Below are 20,934 nucleotides of genomic sequence, written 5' to 3'. Positions count from 1 at the left end.
GGTTGATTGAGTGAATACACAATGCCTTTCAGAAAGTGGTCAAATGTAATAAATGTTATATTTGGCATATTACAGTACTTTCTCATTAAAGTACAAATTCTAGTTTCCATTTCAGATTCGGACCCACTCTTTTAGAGTGAAGCACCCCTCTAGGTGTATACAAAGTACATGATCTAGACAACCAGTTGTCCAACTTCCATTTTGAGTAAGCCCCCATAGCGGAGTGGGTTAGATCGCTGACTTTTTGTGCTTGCGATTAGGTGCTTCATTCTCTGAGTGTGGGTTTGAATCTGTGACTCAATCCAAAATATTATTAGAATTCGTATTCCTAAGAGAGTTATCCCAGCTTGTTTGTTGTTTAACGCCGCACTCAGCAATATTCCAGCTATTATGCGGCAGTCTGTAAATTATCGAGTCTGGACCAGACAATCCAGTGATTGACATCATGAGCATTGATCCACACAGTTGGGATAGATGTCATGCATCAACCAAGTCACCGTGCCTCACCACCCGATCCCGTTACTCACCTCTTACGACAAGCATAGTCGCCTTTTACGGCAAGCCTGGGTTGCGGAAAACTATTCTGACCCGGATCTTCACTGGTCGTTATCCCATCTATAATGGTTGATTGTGTGTTATTGTGCCCTGAGACATTGTGGTTCATATCAGTCATGGGTTTGTCTGGCCCAGACTTAATCTTTTACAGGCCACAGTGATACATGCGGAATATATACTACTCAAAAGAAGTTAAAGAACACCCATTCTTTCATATTACTATAGTTAATCTCGCATGCCAAGACAGATTAACTATAGTAATATGAAAGAATCGGGTGTTCTTTAACTTCTTTTGAGTAGTATATTTAGGTGTTGTGTGAAACAACACACTAACAGCACTCGAGCAACTTGTAAGCATTTTTTAGGCCTACTTGCACGAGAACAGAAACCAGTGGAAAACTGCTTGTCACCTGCAGCTGTGACACATTGGGAAGGAAGGTACATGTGAAACTTGGGATGATTCACAGCAACTTGAAAATAACCTTGTCAAGAAAACATTGTTCCAAGTTCAGTAGACAGCCTTCAAAAATCACAAACAAGCAACATGGAGCTGGTTATTTAAATATTTTTATTTGGTATTCATGCTGTGATATTAAACTCTCAAAAACATAAATATGTGCCCCCCATTCATCGTGGGTGCAGCAGTAGAACCATGTACACCATGTTTGAGAGATGGACAACGAATATACAGTGTCATATATACAAAACGCTTTGTACATGAGACAAATTTTCCAATCACAGCATTGTATCAGAAGCATTCTTGAACTGAATCATGATTTTACTTTGGATTACTTGCTTAACGAGGCTGCTAACCCAAAATAAAACTTAGAAAGTATCTGTTAATTTCAGTTATGGAAAAAAATCAAAGCAGGCCAAAATAGAAGGAAGCAGCCCTTTGAACTGACATTCAAAAACAATTTGTCGTACATGTAATTATTTTTCTTTATTTCCCTCAATCGACAATACTTTAAGGGGATCACTTTAAGAGGAATATCATTTTTCATTCTTATTTCATTTTGAATATCGTCTGCTTTGGGAAAACAATTATGTAATCAAAATGATGAAAAAAAGAAGCCCTTTGTAAACGTAAAGATTCTACCACAGCTGTTTCATCATGTTCACATGACCGAGTAATTTTTATATCTACATTTGTAGAGGATCTGCTGAAGAAAATGATGGAAAGGAACTGTGTACAAATCATATTTTTCTGATACAATATTTCCATGACAATGGCACTTATGAGGATTAATCAGGTGGATTTGCTTTCACATTTCAAAAACGGCAAACTGATGTAAATGCTATTTTGAGTCAATACTTCAAAATTATAACAGAAGGTGACATTTCCCCCCATTCGATTCTCTCAGACTTAGACATCTACATAGAAATAACTAAAAATGCAATATGCTGACTCATCACTTGATAATTTTGTCTGTGTACAACAGGGGCAGTCGGGTATTGGTGAAATATATAACTTCATAATCCTTCCACTTTTATACTAGTTTAACAGTGCTAATGGATAAATCAATGTCATTTAATACAAACTCTGAGCTCCAAATACTGAATCAACAGTCAAAAATAAAAAAAATACCAAAGAAGACTCATTAATATTTTCTTAGCCAACTTTCGTTGAAAAAAAGAGTTGGCAGTCTAAAACAAAAGAACAATAAATAAACAGGCTTTTTTTCTGTTATATGCAAGTTAGAATTGATCACATATTTACACAAATACTCAAAAATTGTTTTAGTGTTGACAAAATATTTTCTTCAAAGTGATGATATATCAACAGATATATACCCATAAATCTGTTATTGATGAAAGAAATGATTTTGTTTGAATTTTTCAAACTTTTCATATAGGGTCAAAATACAAACCAAGAGTGCAAGCAGGCGTGCCCAGCTATAACAGTTGACATACACACCCAAACAGGAAGTAGAATAGAACTTGAAACAGTACAGCTTCAACAAGGATAGCACATGAGTAAAACAAGCTAATGTTGAACACACAAACTTCACAGAGAAACGTAACAAGTGTTTTCCACTGTCAACAATAACGTTGGCAGTTCACATAATTTGTAATTCCAGACGAGAGGAAGGCTATGCAAAGATATATACCGGGTATATTTATATATATCCATCCTGAAGAAGGATATAAGGATATTAACAACGACTTAAAACAAACTGCTACACAAAAGATTCATGTGCTCTCCTTATATGGTGCAATGTCAAACACACAAACGCCACAGACATGTAACAAGTGTTTTCCATGCATGGATGGAAAAAAATTGAAGACTTAAATTTCTATAACAAAAGAGTTGGCAGTTATGTTATTTTGTAATTCCAGGCAAGAAGAAGACCATGCAAGTATATATATCCATTGTGACATAATAAGACAAAGGTCATTTCTTAACAAACAACTCTAAAGAAACAGCTTCACAAAAGATTTATGTGGTCTCCTTATATGGTGCTTGTACAGAGTACAATTGAGACAAGGTTAGTGCTCAATAAAGATGGATAAAATATTTTAGCATATATTTTTTAGATATATACCAGTTTTTCAATGAAACATCTTGGCGGTTGATATGCTGTTTATACCCCATTTCTGGTCTTGTTGCCATGGTAGATTTGTTACAATTGTGTTGAAAAGTGTAGGCTTCTCTCCTCTACTCACTAGGGACCAACAAAGCCCGTAACATTCATATGCTATTTGCATAGTTACCAAGACAAATGGCCAGACACACACTTTACTATGGACACATAAGGAAGGCACACACCCTGTTATCATTGACCAATATAATCATCAACAATGGCAAGTCTTGTTTTCAAATGGCCATAATGTCAAAGGCAAATGTTTCCTTGACAATCAAGATTAAAAACCACATTAATATGTCATTGTTATCGCCATGCCATGGATCCATGTCGCATCAAGGTCTTAACTTTGAAATATGGCAATAACGTTTTGTTTGAAATTGGCAAGTCTGTATTCCTAAAAGTAGTCATTTTGAAAATACAACCAATAATCTGTACGAAAAAGTCAAATTATGTAAGTATCTGATTTGACATGTTGATCATGCAGGTAACAAACGAATACCTAGCACTATTTCCTTTGTACTGAATCAGTTGAGCAAATACTAAGTTCAACCTGAGGTAAAGGAAGACCTATCGGTGGACAAGGAAACTGATTGGGAACAAGGGTCACATGTTCATTCTTTAACAAAGGCCTCACTGAAAAAAGAACAGAATATTCCATGAAGAGAGGGACCAGTTATTTATGAAAAGCAAGTAGGGTGTTATATATAATAATACCCTACCACATGTGTATTATGTCTTTGCTAGTACTCCCCAAATGCTTGTCCACTTTGTGTGATGACCATGAGAGGGGGAGCTTCGGGATTCCTTAATTAAAAGAGGTTCACAATTTGTAACTTGTTTTAGGGAGAGGTGGAGAGAGTATCCATCTTGTCATTCGTAACTGGAATAACACACACACTGAACTTTTGATTTGTTTGTGGTTTGTTATCCAGCCTATTCAAATTGAAAACAATAACACAAACACTGAACTTTTGATTTGTTTGTGGTATGTTATCCAGTCTATACATATTGAAAACAATAACACAGCGACTATTAGTACAAAGTCTGGGTACGGCATGAGCCTGTAAACAGTCCTTGGTGTCTACATATTTACAGTTATACACTGAGTGAACAGATTGCAGATGGGAATTCCCATAGAAGTTTGTGAGAAGGCAAGTGGACAGGGATATGACACAGGTGTGTTGCATAAAGCAATTGATATCACAATGGCAGCACGGGAGGAATATGTACATCCAATATAAGTAGCACCTCGAGCCAATGTCTGGCATAAGAAACTTGCAGAAGTGGTGATTGTGAGAATTCATTTTAACAAATGTATAAAACTCAGAATGATCGTAGCACTACGATTTCTTTATACCAGCAATGCTCAGCAATATTCCAGCTATATGACGGCGGTCTGTAAATAACTGAGTCTGGACCAGATAATACAGTGATTGACATCATGAGCATCGAACCACGCAATTGGGATACGATGACACATATCAACCAAGTCAGCGAGCCTGACCACCCAATCCCGATAGTCGCCTCTTACGACAAGCATAGTTGCCTTTTATGGCAAACATGGGTTGCTGAAGACCTATTCTACCCTGGATCTTCAAAGGTACTTTGAGTGCTACAAATATTTTAAGAGTATAAGCACTAAGATGGCTTTGTGCAAGAGGACCCAGCTGATAAATTGTAGGACTCAGATCAGTGGCATATTTTGAGGGTATCTATGGAAACTCTTACTCAGTGACAAAAACAAACTTTCTAGTCCATTAGTCCTTATAAATACAACATATTCAATAATCCTTAAATATCGCAAATTTATATTGCTATAATACTATGACATTTCCACAAGCTATTCACTTTTGATTCTGCATAAATATCACCATCCTCAAAATATTTCTGACCTAAATGAAACAAAACCCTGCTGAAGGGCTAAGACAGACAAGAAGAAAACAAGGAATTACAATAAAACGGGTGGCATCCCTTAGCAACAGATGTATTGATGATATTGACTTGGGAAGGATGTTACATGACAATGGTAGTGCCCATTTTATCAGGAACTGAACGATCTGCCAGATTAGAGACTGTCACTGTGCGAACATACTCCCCAGGGAGCTGAGTATGAAATTTGAGTGCACACTGATTCAAAGACGGTGGCAATACTAATGTAATGCCGTGAGCATTCACTTGGTGAATAAAATCTGGTACATAATAAATGGACTTATTTTTATTATTGAGATTTTGGGAGAATATTACAATAGCTGCTTACTCTGTGACGTCCCACCTCATATCATCCCATGGGGGTGGACAATACAGCACGACTGGTGGGAGACTTCATACCTTCAACCCAGCTGGGGTAGCAAGCCTGTAATCCACTTCCCCATTTTGATAGATTAACAAGCGATTCCATTTAATGTTTCCACAATGCGATGGCTTTGAACTTCTGCAAGTTTCTCAAATATAAATATTACCACACCCACCAATCATATAAATTTCTATATTTACAGCTGCACCATATGAAACAGATTGCTGTAGTACCAATTCCTGCCCTGTTGCCTGTCTTAGATACCCTTTGATTGGTTGAATGGCCAGCAGTTACATATCTTCCCATTTGGTATAACACCCTTATATCCCTGGTACATGTATTAAGCAAGGTTAACGATTAGTGGGTGTGGTTGTTATACATTCTTATTTACTCTCGCACATATACACATGTTCTCATACATTCTCAAACACACATTGGTACAATCTTGGCTACGTATTATTGAGGAATATAACCAATAAAACCAATACATATATGAGACATAATCCATGTTTAGAGAGAGATGATGTGGCTGCTGAATGATCTGTTGTGGGCGTATCTGAAACAGGTAAAGATCATTTCAAATAATGTGATGTCCATCCTACTGACAAAAATAAAGAGGTGTTTGACAGAATCTGGGTGAAGTGTAATTTGAGGTTATAAATATCTTAATGCTTACAGCATCCATATTCACCAGGCCATTTTTTGCAGCATTTTGGTAATAAATGATCGTAACGCTTACAGCATCAATATTCATCAAAACTTTCCAAAACTAGATATTAACAGAACCTATTAGCATTTTGGTAATAAATGATCATAATGCTTACAACATCCATATTTCTTGGAACCATAATGGCAGAGACCTAGACAGAAGCTAGCAGCATATAGGGTAATAAATGATCGTAATGCTTACAGCATCCATATTCATCAGAGCCATCCTGGCAGTCAAGGAGCCCGTCACATCGCTTGTGGTGGGCCAGACACTCTGTACCACTTGCACAGAGAAACCCATCTTCACATCGCGGAGATGGCCCGGGGCTGCTCACATCTGTGAACAAACAACAAGTAAATAAAACAATAAAAGACTCGCACAAAGAGCAAAAATCATCAGACATCTGTTTATTGTTTCAGAAAGAACTTTCCCCCCTCGTCAAACGAGGTAATATGGGCCATAAGGTCAGTAGCAACTAAGGAATTTTTGTGAAATATTATGATACATTACTCTTTCACTATCAAACGCATCTCACATATTCATATATATTATGGCGTGTTTGATAGTAAAGAATATAATTTCATCATTTTAATCAGAACTTCCTGTGGTAGTATTGTGCTACCAATAACTTTGCTACACATCACATCAATGTTTCAGATTCCTAGACAGCAGTTTCTATTTCATCTTTAAAAAAGCCCAAACGTAAATATTTATTTTAATGCCACAAATATAATAATCCCTGAACGACTCTGACACTATACATCCTACTACAGTTTCAGGTCTTCTTATCATCAGTTTTGGTGAAAAAGAAGGACATCTCAAGATTTCATTTGGACCTTTGGTTCCGGTGAGCAAAAGTGTGTTATATTTCGTAGCACAACTTTAATCATATGATGGATAGTGTTATCGATGCGATAAACCAATCTAATAAACTTGGTATCACGATCCGATAAATATGCAAATTGCAGGAAGTATGTTTAAGCCCCATACATCAATGGAATGTCTGCTTGATCAATGAATTATTGTCTGACGTTCCAAAATAAGTTTAGACAGGGTTTCTCAGTGTGTGGGTGTTTCTGTGTACAAATATGGCTGCAAATCAGTTGGCACTACATTATATGATAAATGGGGCATTTCATTTAAATATTGTATTCATGTGCAGCTATTAAAGTTATTTCATTGAGTTAAAAGAAATCATATGATAAAGAGATTATTATCCTCGTGTGTTTCCGTATTATACATACTGATATCAAATATTAGGAATAAGAAATATATATTACAATTTTAATAATAATGATATCTATGAAATGGAAACACACTTAAATAATAATCTATTTATAAAATAAATTATATATATCTGTGGCAATTACTAACCCATAAAAGGCATGGACCATTTGAAACTCAATCTCCACAGAGCTGAAACAGACAAATCCACTATTATGACAAGGAGACATTATTAGGGTGTGGTCTATTGATGCATTGCAAGAGTACCTGACCTGATGGGGCTACAATAGACAGTTGATTTTTCTTTTTATAACCACACTCAGCAATATTTCAGCTATGTGACGACTGCCTGATAATACCGGTAATATCTGGTGATTGATATGAGGAACGATCCATGCCATCTGGGCACGATGACACATACCGTAATCAACCAAGTCACTGAGCCTGAGTCATCTTGTATAACCAGCATAGGTTACTGGGGACCAATTGTAACCCGGATTCTCAAGCGGGAATGGACAGATAAAACACTACTAGTTGGGTTTGATACCACCAAGACTATCAATGTAATGGGATGACACAACACTAACAAGAAAACTAAACTTTTAATGTGTTGCATCAACATGGCGGCAAACTCTTTGTTATCAGATTAAATTTACTATAAAATCGTTTCCCCAAAAAATATTTAACATGCTGTGAACTCCCACTGTGAACTCCAAAAGGCTGAGTATATGTCTGATTGAGATCAAAACAAGGATTTATCTTTTTATGAATCAGGAGTGAAAATGGCAAAAGAATCTAATATCTTGAAAATTACATTGTTAATTCAAATTTAAATATGAACATATTTCAATGAGATAAAAAAGTAATTCAGAATGTTATATCGATTCATATAGAAGAAAAACAAAATTATAGTTCAAATGCATTATTCACTAGTACCACTTTTATATGTTTCACCATTGTTTTTGCAGTTTTGCATACTGAGTTCATAAACACTGCTGGAAAACCATGGCATAAGGGTGGTAGACTATTCAGGGTTTCTATTGCCGATGTAACTATAAATATTCACTCACTCACACACTATTCAGGGTTTCCCTTTCATTATTGTGACAAACACATTTTATGAATTCAGGGGTTTCATAAGCTATACAACATAATGGGAATGTGGAAAAACAATTACACCAAACATGACTTGTCAAACAGAATTGTAGACAAAATCCGAAATGCATGAATTTCCTAAACAATTACCCATATACTCCAATGTCCCCAGATTTTTAACGGAACTGTTAAAAATAGACCACAGCGGCCTGGTGATAACCAGCGCCCCTACTGAGTACTTTACCATTTTCGTTTATTTAATATGTGGGTATCCATTCAGACCATGTATTACGAGGTTCGCTGACTTGGTTGATGCATGTCATTGTATCCCAATTGCAAGGATCGACGCTCACGATGTCAATCACTGGATTGTCTGGTCCAGACTCGATTATTTGCAGATCACCGTCATATAGCGGGGACATTGCTGTGTGCGGTGTTAAACAAAAACACAACAAAAAACATCTTTACTTCTCGCAACCAATTGCAATCTACTGTTTCAAGAATGCCTGATTGCTGATTACATGCACATATATACTGAACAAAGAAAAGTTAGGATCATGAATATTTTGGGGGATATTTTTTGGTCATGAAGAATGAACAAACAATTTCATAGCAATACAAAAACATTCATAGTCCCGAACTATTTTGTTCAGTATATTATGTGTAGTACATGTATTGTCTTAAATAGGTACATACCCATGGGGCTATCATAATTCAACTACAGAGTTCCCTCGCGATTGCGCTCTTCAAAACAGCGCTAACTCGGTCATAGCGCTCGGTAAAGCATAGCTCCCAAAATTTACTTACATTTTTCAAATGACACAATGTTTTCCCCATCTCAAAAAACATTATCAGCTGATCACTGTGAGCACGTAACACCGGAAATATCCAGTTAACAAATCCGAACTGAAGTAAGCATTTAATCCACTGTACCAGTGTAAACTGTGGATCCTGATGCTTGTGTTCCCCTACCTGAGACTGAGCAGTCCAGTGCCGGACTCTCGTCCGAGTTGTCACCACAGTGGTCGATGCCATCACACATCAGTTCCTGGGCAATACACATCAGATTCTGACACAGATATTCGAAGTAGCCAGGACAACTGCCACCTGAACAAAAGGGAATTGTGTAAATCTACAAGGTCAATTTACAGAAGTAAGTGTTCCAACTTCATTTCATAATAATGATAAGATTGTATATTTCTGGAAGAAACATTTAATTCTACAGAGCTGTGAGAGCTAAACAATGTTAACAGATGCTGGAAACAGATTTCAGGAACAGATCCTGGAAACAGAGCCATGAATAGATCAAGGGAACGGGAGAACAGCACATTGACAAATTACAGACTGTAGTTCCCTGTTGTATTGAATGGACTCTTCTGTTGCACGTGAAATGCCAACTGTTCCAAACGTGGTGTTCACACTGACAGAGCTCCAGATAACTGTTTGAGCAATTGAGTTTTTACTCTAAGGTTTCTATTTTAATTTGGGTTATTACATTTTTAACTGGGCAACCAATATTTTTTCACTCATCTATTCATCACTCTATTGGGTTTTTCCCAAAATTAGTGAACATTTAAAGATATAAAAAAAAAATGAAATAATGTTTTAGATGTATATAACTATTCTAAATATATAGGCTTGACTCTGAAAGTAAATTAGCTTGTAATTGTGTTTCGGAAATTAGATCCATTGTACGCATGCTGAAAAAGCTTCATGGGGTATTTACACGTGCTGTTTTTATACATTTGAGTTTTTCATTAAATGCATGCGTTTCTGTACGCAAGTTAATTGAAAGTAACAGGGTTTTGAATATATTTTTGGGGGGGTGGGGTGGGGGTATTTTACGCAAATACGCTGCTTATCTGATGCTCTGCACTGATATTGCTTAAGTGGCTTAGCAGTAACTCAATTACTGTGACCTACCTGCAGATATATTTTTGACGGCTGTGAATATAAAAGAGAGTTTATCTGTTGAATAGAAGCCTCCACGAAGTCGGATGTAGAGGCCCTGCCCGGAGGTGTAGAACGTCTGGGCGTAGGTCAGGTTTTTGGCTGTGTATTTGTGTTTGATTGGGCTCAGTGATGTCGTCCCCTGACGAATCTCAAGGCTGTTGACTTTTCCATACTGTAGCCAACCTGTAGAACCAAGAACGTCAATGAAAAAAGTAGAACTAACAGAATTGACTCAAGGCCATACTTGAACCGCTTGCGGTTTCACTGTAAAGAAATTATTATTAAAGTCACATTTGTCTTAAAGAGGTTATTGAAATAAGTTTTCTAGGATACTGTTCAATGGAAGACATGAAGCATGTATACTGGTGCAGTTTGTTGCAATGTAGTAGTCGAAGCGTGGATGATGCCAAGAATCATGTCAAGGTTATCTCCCTTGAATAATGAAAACCCACCAAATTGTGTTTGACGGGAGGTAGAGAGGTTTTGCTTAGAAACTGGTAGTCATCTCAACCTTCTACTCACTGCAAATTGGGGGCACGGGTGGCCCAGTCGTCTAAGGCGCCGGGATTCGCTGTGCAGAGTTGCGTCCCTTGGGCACGCCAGAAACCTATGATTGTGGGTTCGAATCCTGGTTCACTCTGATTATGTTCCTACGTTTGTCAGCACCATACCCGTGCTCGTGGGTTTCACCGAAGTGATAAATGTCTGAGACCTACATCACTTAGGGCTTTCCTCCCACATTAAGCTGACACGCTGTGATATAACTGGAATAATGTTAAAAGCGACATTAAACCCAACTCACTCACTCACTCACTGCAAATTAATTACAGGGTTCAACATTAACACGAGTCTGATAGTCTGAGACAAGCAAAACTCAGGAAGGTCTACTGACATTTCCTTGTGGACAACCACTTTTACCATCAGTAAATTGCAACTCTGTAACAAAATCACTTTTGTCGTCTAAAAAAAAGAAACTTCTAATACTGAATTAGGCTCTCATAGTGAAGACATGTTACTCAAATCACCATCACCAATTCAGACTGACATTGCTGCCACTCACCATCTCCCAGAAGGACCTCCCTCATCCTAAGCATGACTCCATCTGGTCTGTCTTCTCCGGGGTGTCTCTTGATAATCCACACACAGTCGAAGAAGTTGGGCTGGCCCGGATGTAACATTGACCCAGTGAAGTCGATCATACCTCCCGATCTCATTGCATACTTTCTACTGCAGTCTGTGATTGGCTTATCTGGCCAGTCCTTCTCTGCAAATAACCATCACTAGTTTGAGAGCAGATATATGATCAACGCGATTAGGATAGACAATCCTAACATCATGACGAGAGGACAGTCATTCAAGACAGAGAACAAATGAGATCAGAACAGTGCGGACAAACGAAATCAGGATAGAAAAGACAAGACAAGGTGAGACCAGACAAGATTCCAGCTATGTGACGGCCATCTGTAAATAATCGAGTCCAGACCAGACTTTCCAGTGATCGATATCATGAGCATCGATCCACGCAATTGGGATACAATGATATGCATCAACCAAGTCAGCGAGCCTGACCACCCGATCATGTTGGTTGCCTCTTACGACAAACATAATCACCTTTTACGGCAAGCATTGGTTGCTGAAGACCTATTCTGACCCGGATCTTTACGGATCTTGAGACAATAGGGTTTTTATGAGCACCATGACCATGCTCATATACCCCATTATTTCTCTCATTATGGTTTCTTTGTATCAACCATAGGTTTTACATCAATAGACTATTCTCTATTCTATTCTATTCTAGGTTGTAGGTGTATTATACACCTACACTTTGCATATGCTGTCAATATGAAGGTTATTGTAGTTAAAGCTTTGTTACAATTCCAAAGTGAATCAAATCAAAGTAGGATGACATGTAAACATTCTATCCTGTCACACAAATTGAAGCTGTTTGTCCTGATCCTTAACCACTGCTATTAACTCTCGGTCATGGGGACTCAGAAGAGAAAGAATCATTTAGAAACTATTCACGTCTAAGATTTTTGTGAGTGAGTATTTATGTCCTTTTCTGCTACTTTTGTCTGCGGTGATATGCAAACATTGCATCACATGTAACAAGTAACTGAACGTTTTTTCAGAAAATGAGCTGAACTTGCAGAGTTCCATCCCTTAACGAGGCACTCACCTGAGATAAACTGGTACGCAGCCTTGAACCCGGAATATTCACAGCAGCCTTTCGGGTTGACTCCTGTGTCGAACACAATGACCAGCGTGCTGGAGTCGGACACAAGCACAGGGCGCTTCTTCCGATCCAGCACCACAGAGGGGGACTTGGTGGATAACCCATCGTACAGCTGCAAGGGAACAAAGAGACGGTTGAATATTGTTGTTGTAGACCTTATGTGTAACCCTTAGTCGCAAGAGATTACAGTCCACGGGTTGGTGAGAATATCAGTTTATTCAGTTGAAGGCATAAAGAAGACGCTCCCTGTGTGTGACACGAGAGTGTAACATGCCTTCTGCCAGTCATCTCATTCGACAGTCACATGACCCTTGATTACTTGATGCTCAATCCATTGCTGTGCAGTGCAGGTGTGTGTGCAGCATAATACAGTCGTGCCTCGTTTATACGGACACTTGCGTCATTTCACAATTCGTCCGTATAAACGAATTTCCGTATAACTGAAACCAGCTTCTTACTGGAAGAGTTACTTCCCTTCAATTATGCAACTCATGACAGATGACAGAACAAACAGATACATCCACTCAATCTTTATTCATACACGTTTCAAAAAGTCTGTCATGGAAGTTTGAACTTTACCACATTTTGAGGTTTGAATTTTAAACAATAATGTGTCACTTGGTTAATTGACTTCTCACGAATCAAAGGATTACCACCAGCGGAAGGATTACCACCAGCGGAAGTGTATTGTACGGATAAATGAGACAATTTTGTGTGCATTTCAGTGTTTTGTGTATGAAAATGACCGTCCGGTTCCGGAATCTGAATTTCCGTATATACGGGTAAATTTATATAGTAATTATTTCGTTTTGAATGAAAATCGTCCGGGAACCAAGGTTTCCGGATATCTGAAGTCCGTATAAGCGGGGCACGACTGTATTAGCAATGGCAGGTGAGAAAGGGATTTGAATTGAAAGGTATACTAATTGGCTAACAAGAGGTAAACCTAATGATGAGCAAACAATAGAACAAAACACCCTTGGAAGTAAAATAGACATATAACAATATCTTAAACAGCATCATCTAGTGAGTGAGTGAGTGAGTTGAGTTTAACGCGGCTTTTAACAGTATTCCAGTTATATCACGGCGTGTCAGCTTAATGTGGGAGGAAAGCCCAAAGTGATGCAGGTCTTAGACGTTTACCACTTCGGTGAAACCCACGAGCACGGGTATGGTGCTGACAAACCTAGAAACATAATCGGGGCGAACCGGGATTCGAACCCACAATCATAGGTTTCTGGCATGCCCAAGGGACGCAACTCTGCACAGTGAATCACGGCGCCTTAGACGACTGGGCCACCCGTGCCCCCTCATCATCTAGTGTCTGTGACAGATCATATGATATTCTGGGATGTAAATAATCAAAACTGTCCTAGAAAATGCTTGAAAAAGATAATTCTGCTTCAGTCTGCCAAGTCTTTTTAAGATGATATTAAACAGCATAATCTATCACATCAAACACACATGTTTGAAGAAACAGTAGGGCCCTGGGTGAGAATAGGTCCCCTTGTTTGTTATAAGAGATGACTAAGGAACTACTTTCAATCGTCTTACATTAAGAGACTATCTACTTATTTTCACAATAAGTTTAGATAGGTGTTTCTGAAACCGTTTTCCTTTTTACAATTCAACTGAAACCTTATATATGTGTTTTTTTTATATTTTAAATTCATATAAGTTGACATGACAAATATTAAAAATGATTTTGATCTTCCAATATTCCTGAATCATGTTACACTTTTGTTCTGTGTTAAATCTGTTTAATGAATTACTGTCATAGCAAGCTAGATGTAGACGCGTTCCAAGGGAAATAACTCTTCAAGGTTTGCATGACAGACATCTTGTTACCAAGGAGTGAGCAATGCATCATTGCTGGTTTAAACAACTAATTGTAATTAAAATATTGCCATCGCGAAGTAGCTCACCTCAATATATAGTAACAGTTTCAACAGACATCTAAAAAACATTGCTGTCAAATCTATAACATACATAATTATAGAAATATTCATATATTTTCTGCATAGATATTGACATCTTCCTGAGGCAAGTGAGTTAACTGACTATAAAAGTCCAGTTTCCACCCTTGGCGAAATAGGCTGGTATTATGGAGTTACATTTTGGCTGGACTAACGAGTTTATGCATAGTCCAATCAAAATCGCGCACTGAAATCGAAATCCGGTTCGTAAAGTGTCATGCAGACTTCGGTAGACTGCAGGATTTGCAAAGCATGTGCACCGCTAACTCGTTGTCAACAGATATTTTCTAAATCTTTTCATGCTTTTAATCAAGGTGCTCATGTGATTTGATGCACTTCGCGATGTAAGACTCGTTTTATCACAATATAGATGTGGATTTCTATCTAAAGATGTCCTCAGTCAGGTTTAGAATCCTCACCTTAATCCAACCTTACACTAATCCAATCACACACCCAAAAGCACCGCTTTTTAGCGCTGAGTGAAGTACTTCTGCAAAAACAATACATGCACGCTGGCTCGTGTCAACCTTTGGCGCAGTCGCTAAGAACAAAGGGTAGCGTTTGTCTGGACTTGCAGGTGTGATCAGTGATGACATAAGTGAGTAGAACTCTTGTCTTGACCCCAGCAGTGACAATTCACAAGATGTAATTAGTGTTTGAATGACATTGTTTATATACTTTATATACAAGTGATGCTCAATAAACAGTGGTGTGGAATACATCAGCGTATGTCTCAGTTGGTATTTTTGCTATCCAAAATGTCTTATTGTTGATATGAATGCGATGTTTAAAAAATGCGAGCAAAGACCACTCCCATTTAATTCACGCTCGCATTAATTTCAAGTTAATTTTACAGTATATTGTCATTGTACGAAGAAACATGCATGCCAAACTTCAGCTTCCCCAGTCCAGTAGATTCAGAGAAGATGTTTACATGGGCAGGAATACATTTTGAGAGAAATGAAGAGTAATGTCAAGTGCTAAGGTCAAATCAAGGTCAACATGTCAAACATCACTAAAAATGCAGCATATATGTTGAACCAAACCCCTGATATTGAACAGAAATGGCTGAGTAATGGCAATAAAAGTGCTCTTCAATTGGCTGCCATGGCATCACTGCTCTGGTGGTTTCTGACAAGTTGTTAACCGACACCAGCATTGCCTTAGGACCGCTAGCCTTGCTCCAAGGCTGTAGTGAAAGACAAGTCCATCAAAGTGTTGTAATTCTATCCTAAATAGGCAAGTCTAGATAAGAGGATGCCTGACTTTTATGGGGACAACTTGTTCTTATAATTTATATAATCTAGAAATTATGACTTAAACTAGTAATTATTGCCTTAGAGACTTGTGCAAGTCTAAAAGACCACAGATCCAGGCCACAACATAAGCTCATGCTGAGTCAGGTGAGCTAAGACAGGATGCCACTGCTACACATAGCTACATAAATCAACACATGTCATCCTTTCTCGATTTCTGACATATTGAAGATATATACATCTGATAGAAAGATTACGATATTACTGTCAATTTAGATGCAGGTGGCATGTTCAAACTTGCCGGTTCCAAACAAACCTCTGATAAATCACAAACCCTTGCCCTCAAATTGGGCTTATCAGATACAAGTGATAAAAAACATAACACTTCTTATCGGTCACATCAAAAGCCAACAAATCAAAGCCATAATTATGTTTATAGAGTGAAATTTCGTGTGAAGTTGTTTGTTTATTCAACACTATAAGGAACACATTAGCTGTAGATTCAACAAGCATGACTCCCTGATGGAGGGCGAGGTCATTCTTTAATAAGATTGGCATGATCATCGCCTCATTAATGGGGGTGTTATCAAGAAGCTGAATTGTAAATCACTTGATGTCGAAAAACATGAAATCTAAAAGATATTTTACGTAAATACTTAAGTTTACAGAAGTTTTTAAACTTTGGGCGCTTATCAACATGTGTTACTGACATTGAGATGTCTGCAGATAAGACATGTTCACACTACAAAACTATTCACTTAAATACTCATTCGGGCTAAATGCTGTTCCTGCTACTATATTCATGTAACAGAGTGAGTGAGTGAGTTTGGTTTTACGCCGCTTTTAGCAATATTCCAGCAATATCACGGCAGGGGACACCAGAAATGGGCTTCACACATTGTACCCATGTCGGGATTCGAACCCTGGTCTTTGGCGTGACGAGCGAACGCTTTAACCGCTAGGCTACCCGACCGCCCCTCATGTAACGGAGAGTTTTACACTGCTTCTAGCAATAGTCCAGCTACATCACTGTTGGAGGACACCACAAAGGGGCTTCGCACCTTGTACCCATATGGGAATTCAAACCCAGGTCTCTGGCATGGTGAGCCAACACCTTTACCACCAGGCTACCACACTGCCTCCATTCATGTAATAGAATGAGTGAGTGATGTTTTACGCCACTTTTAGCAATATTCCAGCAATATCATGGCCGGGGTACACCAGAAATGGGCTTCACACATTGTACCCATGTGGAGAATCAAACCTAGGACTTTGACATGATGAGCAACCCCTTATCCAGGATGCCACTGTCCTTATCTAATAGAGGACAAAAGGATGGAGAAAAGATGGCTTTGATTTAAAATCACATATTGGGCCTGAATAGTGAGTGACAATATTGCTTTATGCTAATCAGCACTATTACCATTATATCACGCCTGTAAATAGTCAAAAGTGAACCATGCAAACCAGTGGTTGATAGCATAAGCAACAAGAAAAAATAGTGAGCATGGCTCACAAATACCCCCGACCCGCCTAGTGTGTCAGCAGTTTCAAATTAAATAGCTAGGATAGGGTTAGGGTTTAAAAAATTTAAAAAAATGGAAAATTAATAAAAACAATTTCTTTCTTTTGACTGCACCCCTCCATATGACACAGATTATATGTACTAAGTTTGAGATGAATCCACTGAATAGTTTAAGAGAAATCGCACGGACAAAGTTTTCGGACGGACGTTAGGGTTTGAAAAATTCATAAAATATGGAAAATTAATAAAAAACATTTTTTTCTTTTGACTGCACCCCTCCACATGACACAGATTATATGTGCTAAGTTTGAGATGAATTCACTGAATAGTTTAAGAGAAATTGCGCGGACAAAGTTTTCGGACGGATGGACAGACGGAACCTAACATGCACAACAGGTATAACTATATACCCCCCACCTTTTTAGGCCAGGGGTATAACAAACCATGTCATCAGGGTCCAATGACAAACTATCTGGCAGGTCACACCCTGTAACCTCCTCCACCTCACTGAAGTCAGTTCCAGTAACTAGCATGGTACCAGGGATGTTAGTCTGTCTTACAGACCCTGGTACAAATATATCAACTAAAGCCCATGCAAGTCTATAATGTTTGGCAAGTCTAGATTACTGCAGTATCAGGATGAAGAGAATCACTGGGCTCCCTTTTTATTATATTTTTATTAAGATAACTGAACAACTGTTTTTTCTGTACGATATGTTCATTTCAGAGACTATATGTTAGTCTCCAGGGATGTATTTTGGCACCCCTGTGGGGACATCACCAAGACCACACTTTCTGGGTTTTTATCACAACAAGCACCTGTCACTCCCAAAGCCTCACTTGACCTCACTAGACAAACATTTTCTGGAGCTTTATCAAAACAAGCACCTGTCCCATCCAAGACCTTACTAGACCACCCTTTCTGGGACTTCATCCAAACAAGCACCAACCATTACAAGACTCTGATCTCTCTGGAGCTGTACTGAAACAAGCACCTGCAGTCCTCACCTTGACCACACTCTCTGGTGCGATATCCCAGTCGTCAAACGTGAGTCGGACATGGCCATAGGGGTCCAGGTTCTGTATCATGTAGGTAAACGTCTCCCCATTCAAGGCATATCCTTTTGGAAAATTTGGCGACATCACTCGGCCTATGGTGGTGCCATACTCTGCTACAATCCCTTGACGTAGCTCATTCTTGTCTGCAGGGTGAAAGTGGGAAAATTACTGTCTATAGAAAAATAGAAATAACAATTTCCAGGAACTCCATTAATGGAGTAATGGCATGAAAATAACAGACCAAAAATCATACTTAATCGGAAAATCTTAAAGTATTTCTGGGTATTTGCAATGTAGGGTTCAAAGGTCATAATAAAAGGATAAACAATATGGGAACAACTAAAAGATGTTAAATCACAAAATAACAGCATGAATATTTCATAACAATGGCCCGTAGCAGGGGCAAAAAAACCGGAATAAGATGGGGAATTTATCTTATGCTACTAAAACCATTATACAGCATATCAAATTTCATAATGGCTAATAATTACATTTTCAAATTGTCTGCAATGGTGACCAAGTTTAATATTGCTCAGGTAATGTGTGAGCACACCTTAGATGCCACAATTGCTGGGACATATGGAGATGTAAAAAAATTAAGAATGACTGATGGATGTTTTTTTGTTTGTTAGTTGTTTAACACAATATTCTAGCTATATGACAGCGGTCTGTAAATAATCGAGTCCGGACCAGACAAACCAGTGATAGACATCATGACCATTGATCCATGCAATTGGGATATGATGACATTCAGCGAGCCTGACCACCCTCTTATGGGTGCCTCTTATGACAAGCATGTCGCTTTTTTATGACAAGCATGGGCTGCTGAAGACCTATTCTAACCCGGATCTTCACGGGTCGACTGATAGATGGACAAAGAGACAAGTGATATCATGAGCATCGATCGATGATAACCTGCATTACCAAGTCAGGGAGCCTGACCAACCGAGCTTCTTACAACAAACATAGGTGCCTCTTACGGCAAGCATGGGCTGCTGAAGACCTTTTCTAACCCGGATCTTCACGGGTCGACTGATGGGTGGACAAAGAGACAAAGTGATATGATACCAGTAGCTAAAAGCTACAAACGACATTTCAGCTGTATCTCCTTAATGTGAAGTAGAAATTTGTTTTGGGGATTCAGCTAAAGCTTTGGATGCCAAAACATGGTTGAAGAATGTGTGATTTATGGATGAAAAGTTCCTAAAGCATTATAACACTGTTCCCAAGATATTTCATATAGTGGTTATCTTCCAGAATTACAGAGGCAATAAATAAACAGCCACATGAAGAGCAAAAGGCAATAACATCTCCGTCTTATCTGCTCAAACTTCCATTTCAAGTTGTAAAAATACCATCAACAGTTCTTAAATAAGTTTTAGAAATCCTGCAAAAAACTTCACAAATGAGGTCAGGTCCTTGATGAAAGTGAAGTCTATTTGTGAACAAAAATGATAGCCACTTGAATTTTTACATTTACAAATACTTAAAAAATGTGATACTATGTTTTGTTTGAATATAAAACTACACACAACTACAGTTGTAGTTTAGTATCTACCAGCAGTGATGTTGTGGTGTTCGAAATGTGCCTCTGTTCACCCAGTAGTGAGTGGGTACCCGGTAGGATGAGATGGCAATGTGACTGTTAACCTTCTAGTGCCTCACAGGCAACTTGGGTTGTATACTCCCCAGTGAGCAGAGAATGAAAACGCTTTGACCGGGGTAATAATAATGGAGTGCCATCAGCATTCACATGGTGAATGGTCACTGGTGAATCATATATGGACTTATTATTATTACTACAGGGATCTACTTTGGCTTAGAGTCCTGGGGATACTCAGTAATCAAATTTGGGAGTCCCACACATTAAAATGGGGGTCCCAGGGTGATACCGTATTCGACGTAATAAGCACCTATGGCGATATTTGCTAATATATTGGCTAGTGAACAATCCCAATTAGCACCCCTTCAAATGTACACAAGACTAAATTATTCATGTATATTACATATGTTATATGCATCCTTAATTGTGGGAAATTAAATTCTGGAAAAATATATCTGTCGTATAAAAACATTTCAGGCTGTCAGCATAAACCATGGAATTAACGATCTTTCAACTCTGTTGTTTTTCACCGATATAATATTCTAATAAGAGCCCCCTATTTCTAGTTTTGAGAGGACCCTGGGTGCTTATTATGTCGAATACGGTAACTGTACCAACAAAAAACAAAATACAAAGTGTGTTCGATCACTTATGCTGACTACAAGTGGGGATTTCCTTGTTAGAACTGAAGCTCAGTGATGTAATGTTGTAAATCTGACATAGACTGTGCAAACATTGATAACATAATAAACAAATAACATTGTTAACGTGTCAAATCAAAACCACAAAATTATTTGGTGTTTTCTTTGATCTGCCAAACCAAAAGTTCATAATTTCATGAGCTATTTGTTTGGTTCCCCCT

The 20,934-nt window shown here is 38.3% G+C and overlaps 1 protein-coding gene across 1 annotated transcript in view; it reads right to left on the bottom strand.

The window, feature by feature from the left end:
- Nucleotides 1–1,135: 1,135 nt before the first annotated feature.
- LOC139454373 (suppressor of tumorigenicity 14 protein homolog) overlaps nt 1,136–20,934 on the bottom strand; it is a 67,830-nt gene continuing 48,031 nt past the window's right edge. Inside the window, exons 5-12 of the mRNA XM_071236032.1 lie at nt 18,419–18,612; nt 12,597–12,765; nt 11,478–11,681; nt 10,388–10,600; nt 9,437–9,571; nt 7,520–7,561; nt 6,347–6,481; nt 1,136–5,992 (exon numbers count right to left, since the gene is read on the bottom strand). Coding sequence (XP_071092133.1) covers nt 5,886–5,992; nt 6,347–6,481; nt 7,520–7,561; nt 9,437–9,571; nt 10,388–10,600; nt 11,478–11,681; nt 12,597–12,765; nt 18,419–18,612 — 1,199 coding nt within the window. The 3' untranslated portion in view covers nt 1,136–5,885. The remainder of the gene's footprint in view (nt 5,993–6,346; nt 6,482–7,519; nt 7,562–9,436; nt 9,572–10,387; nt 10,601–11,477; nt 11,682–12,596; nt 12,766–18,418; nt 18,613–20,934) is intronic.

This window comes from Haliotis cracherodii, unplaced genomic scaffold, assembly GCF_022045235.1.
Source record: "Haliotis cracherodii isolate W230 unplaced genomic scaffold, xgHalCrac1.p SCAF_10, whole genome shotgun sequence".
NCBI classification, from domain to species: Eukaryota; Metazoa; Mollusca; class Gastropoda; order Lepetellida; family Haliotidae; genus Haliotis; species Haliotis cracherodii.
The sequence above is the reverse complement of the archived record's forward strand: the minus strand, read 5'-3'. Positions and strand labels throughout refer to the sequence as shown.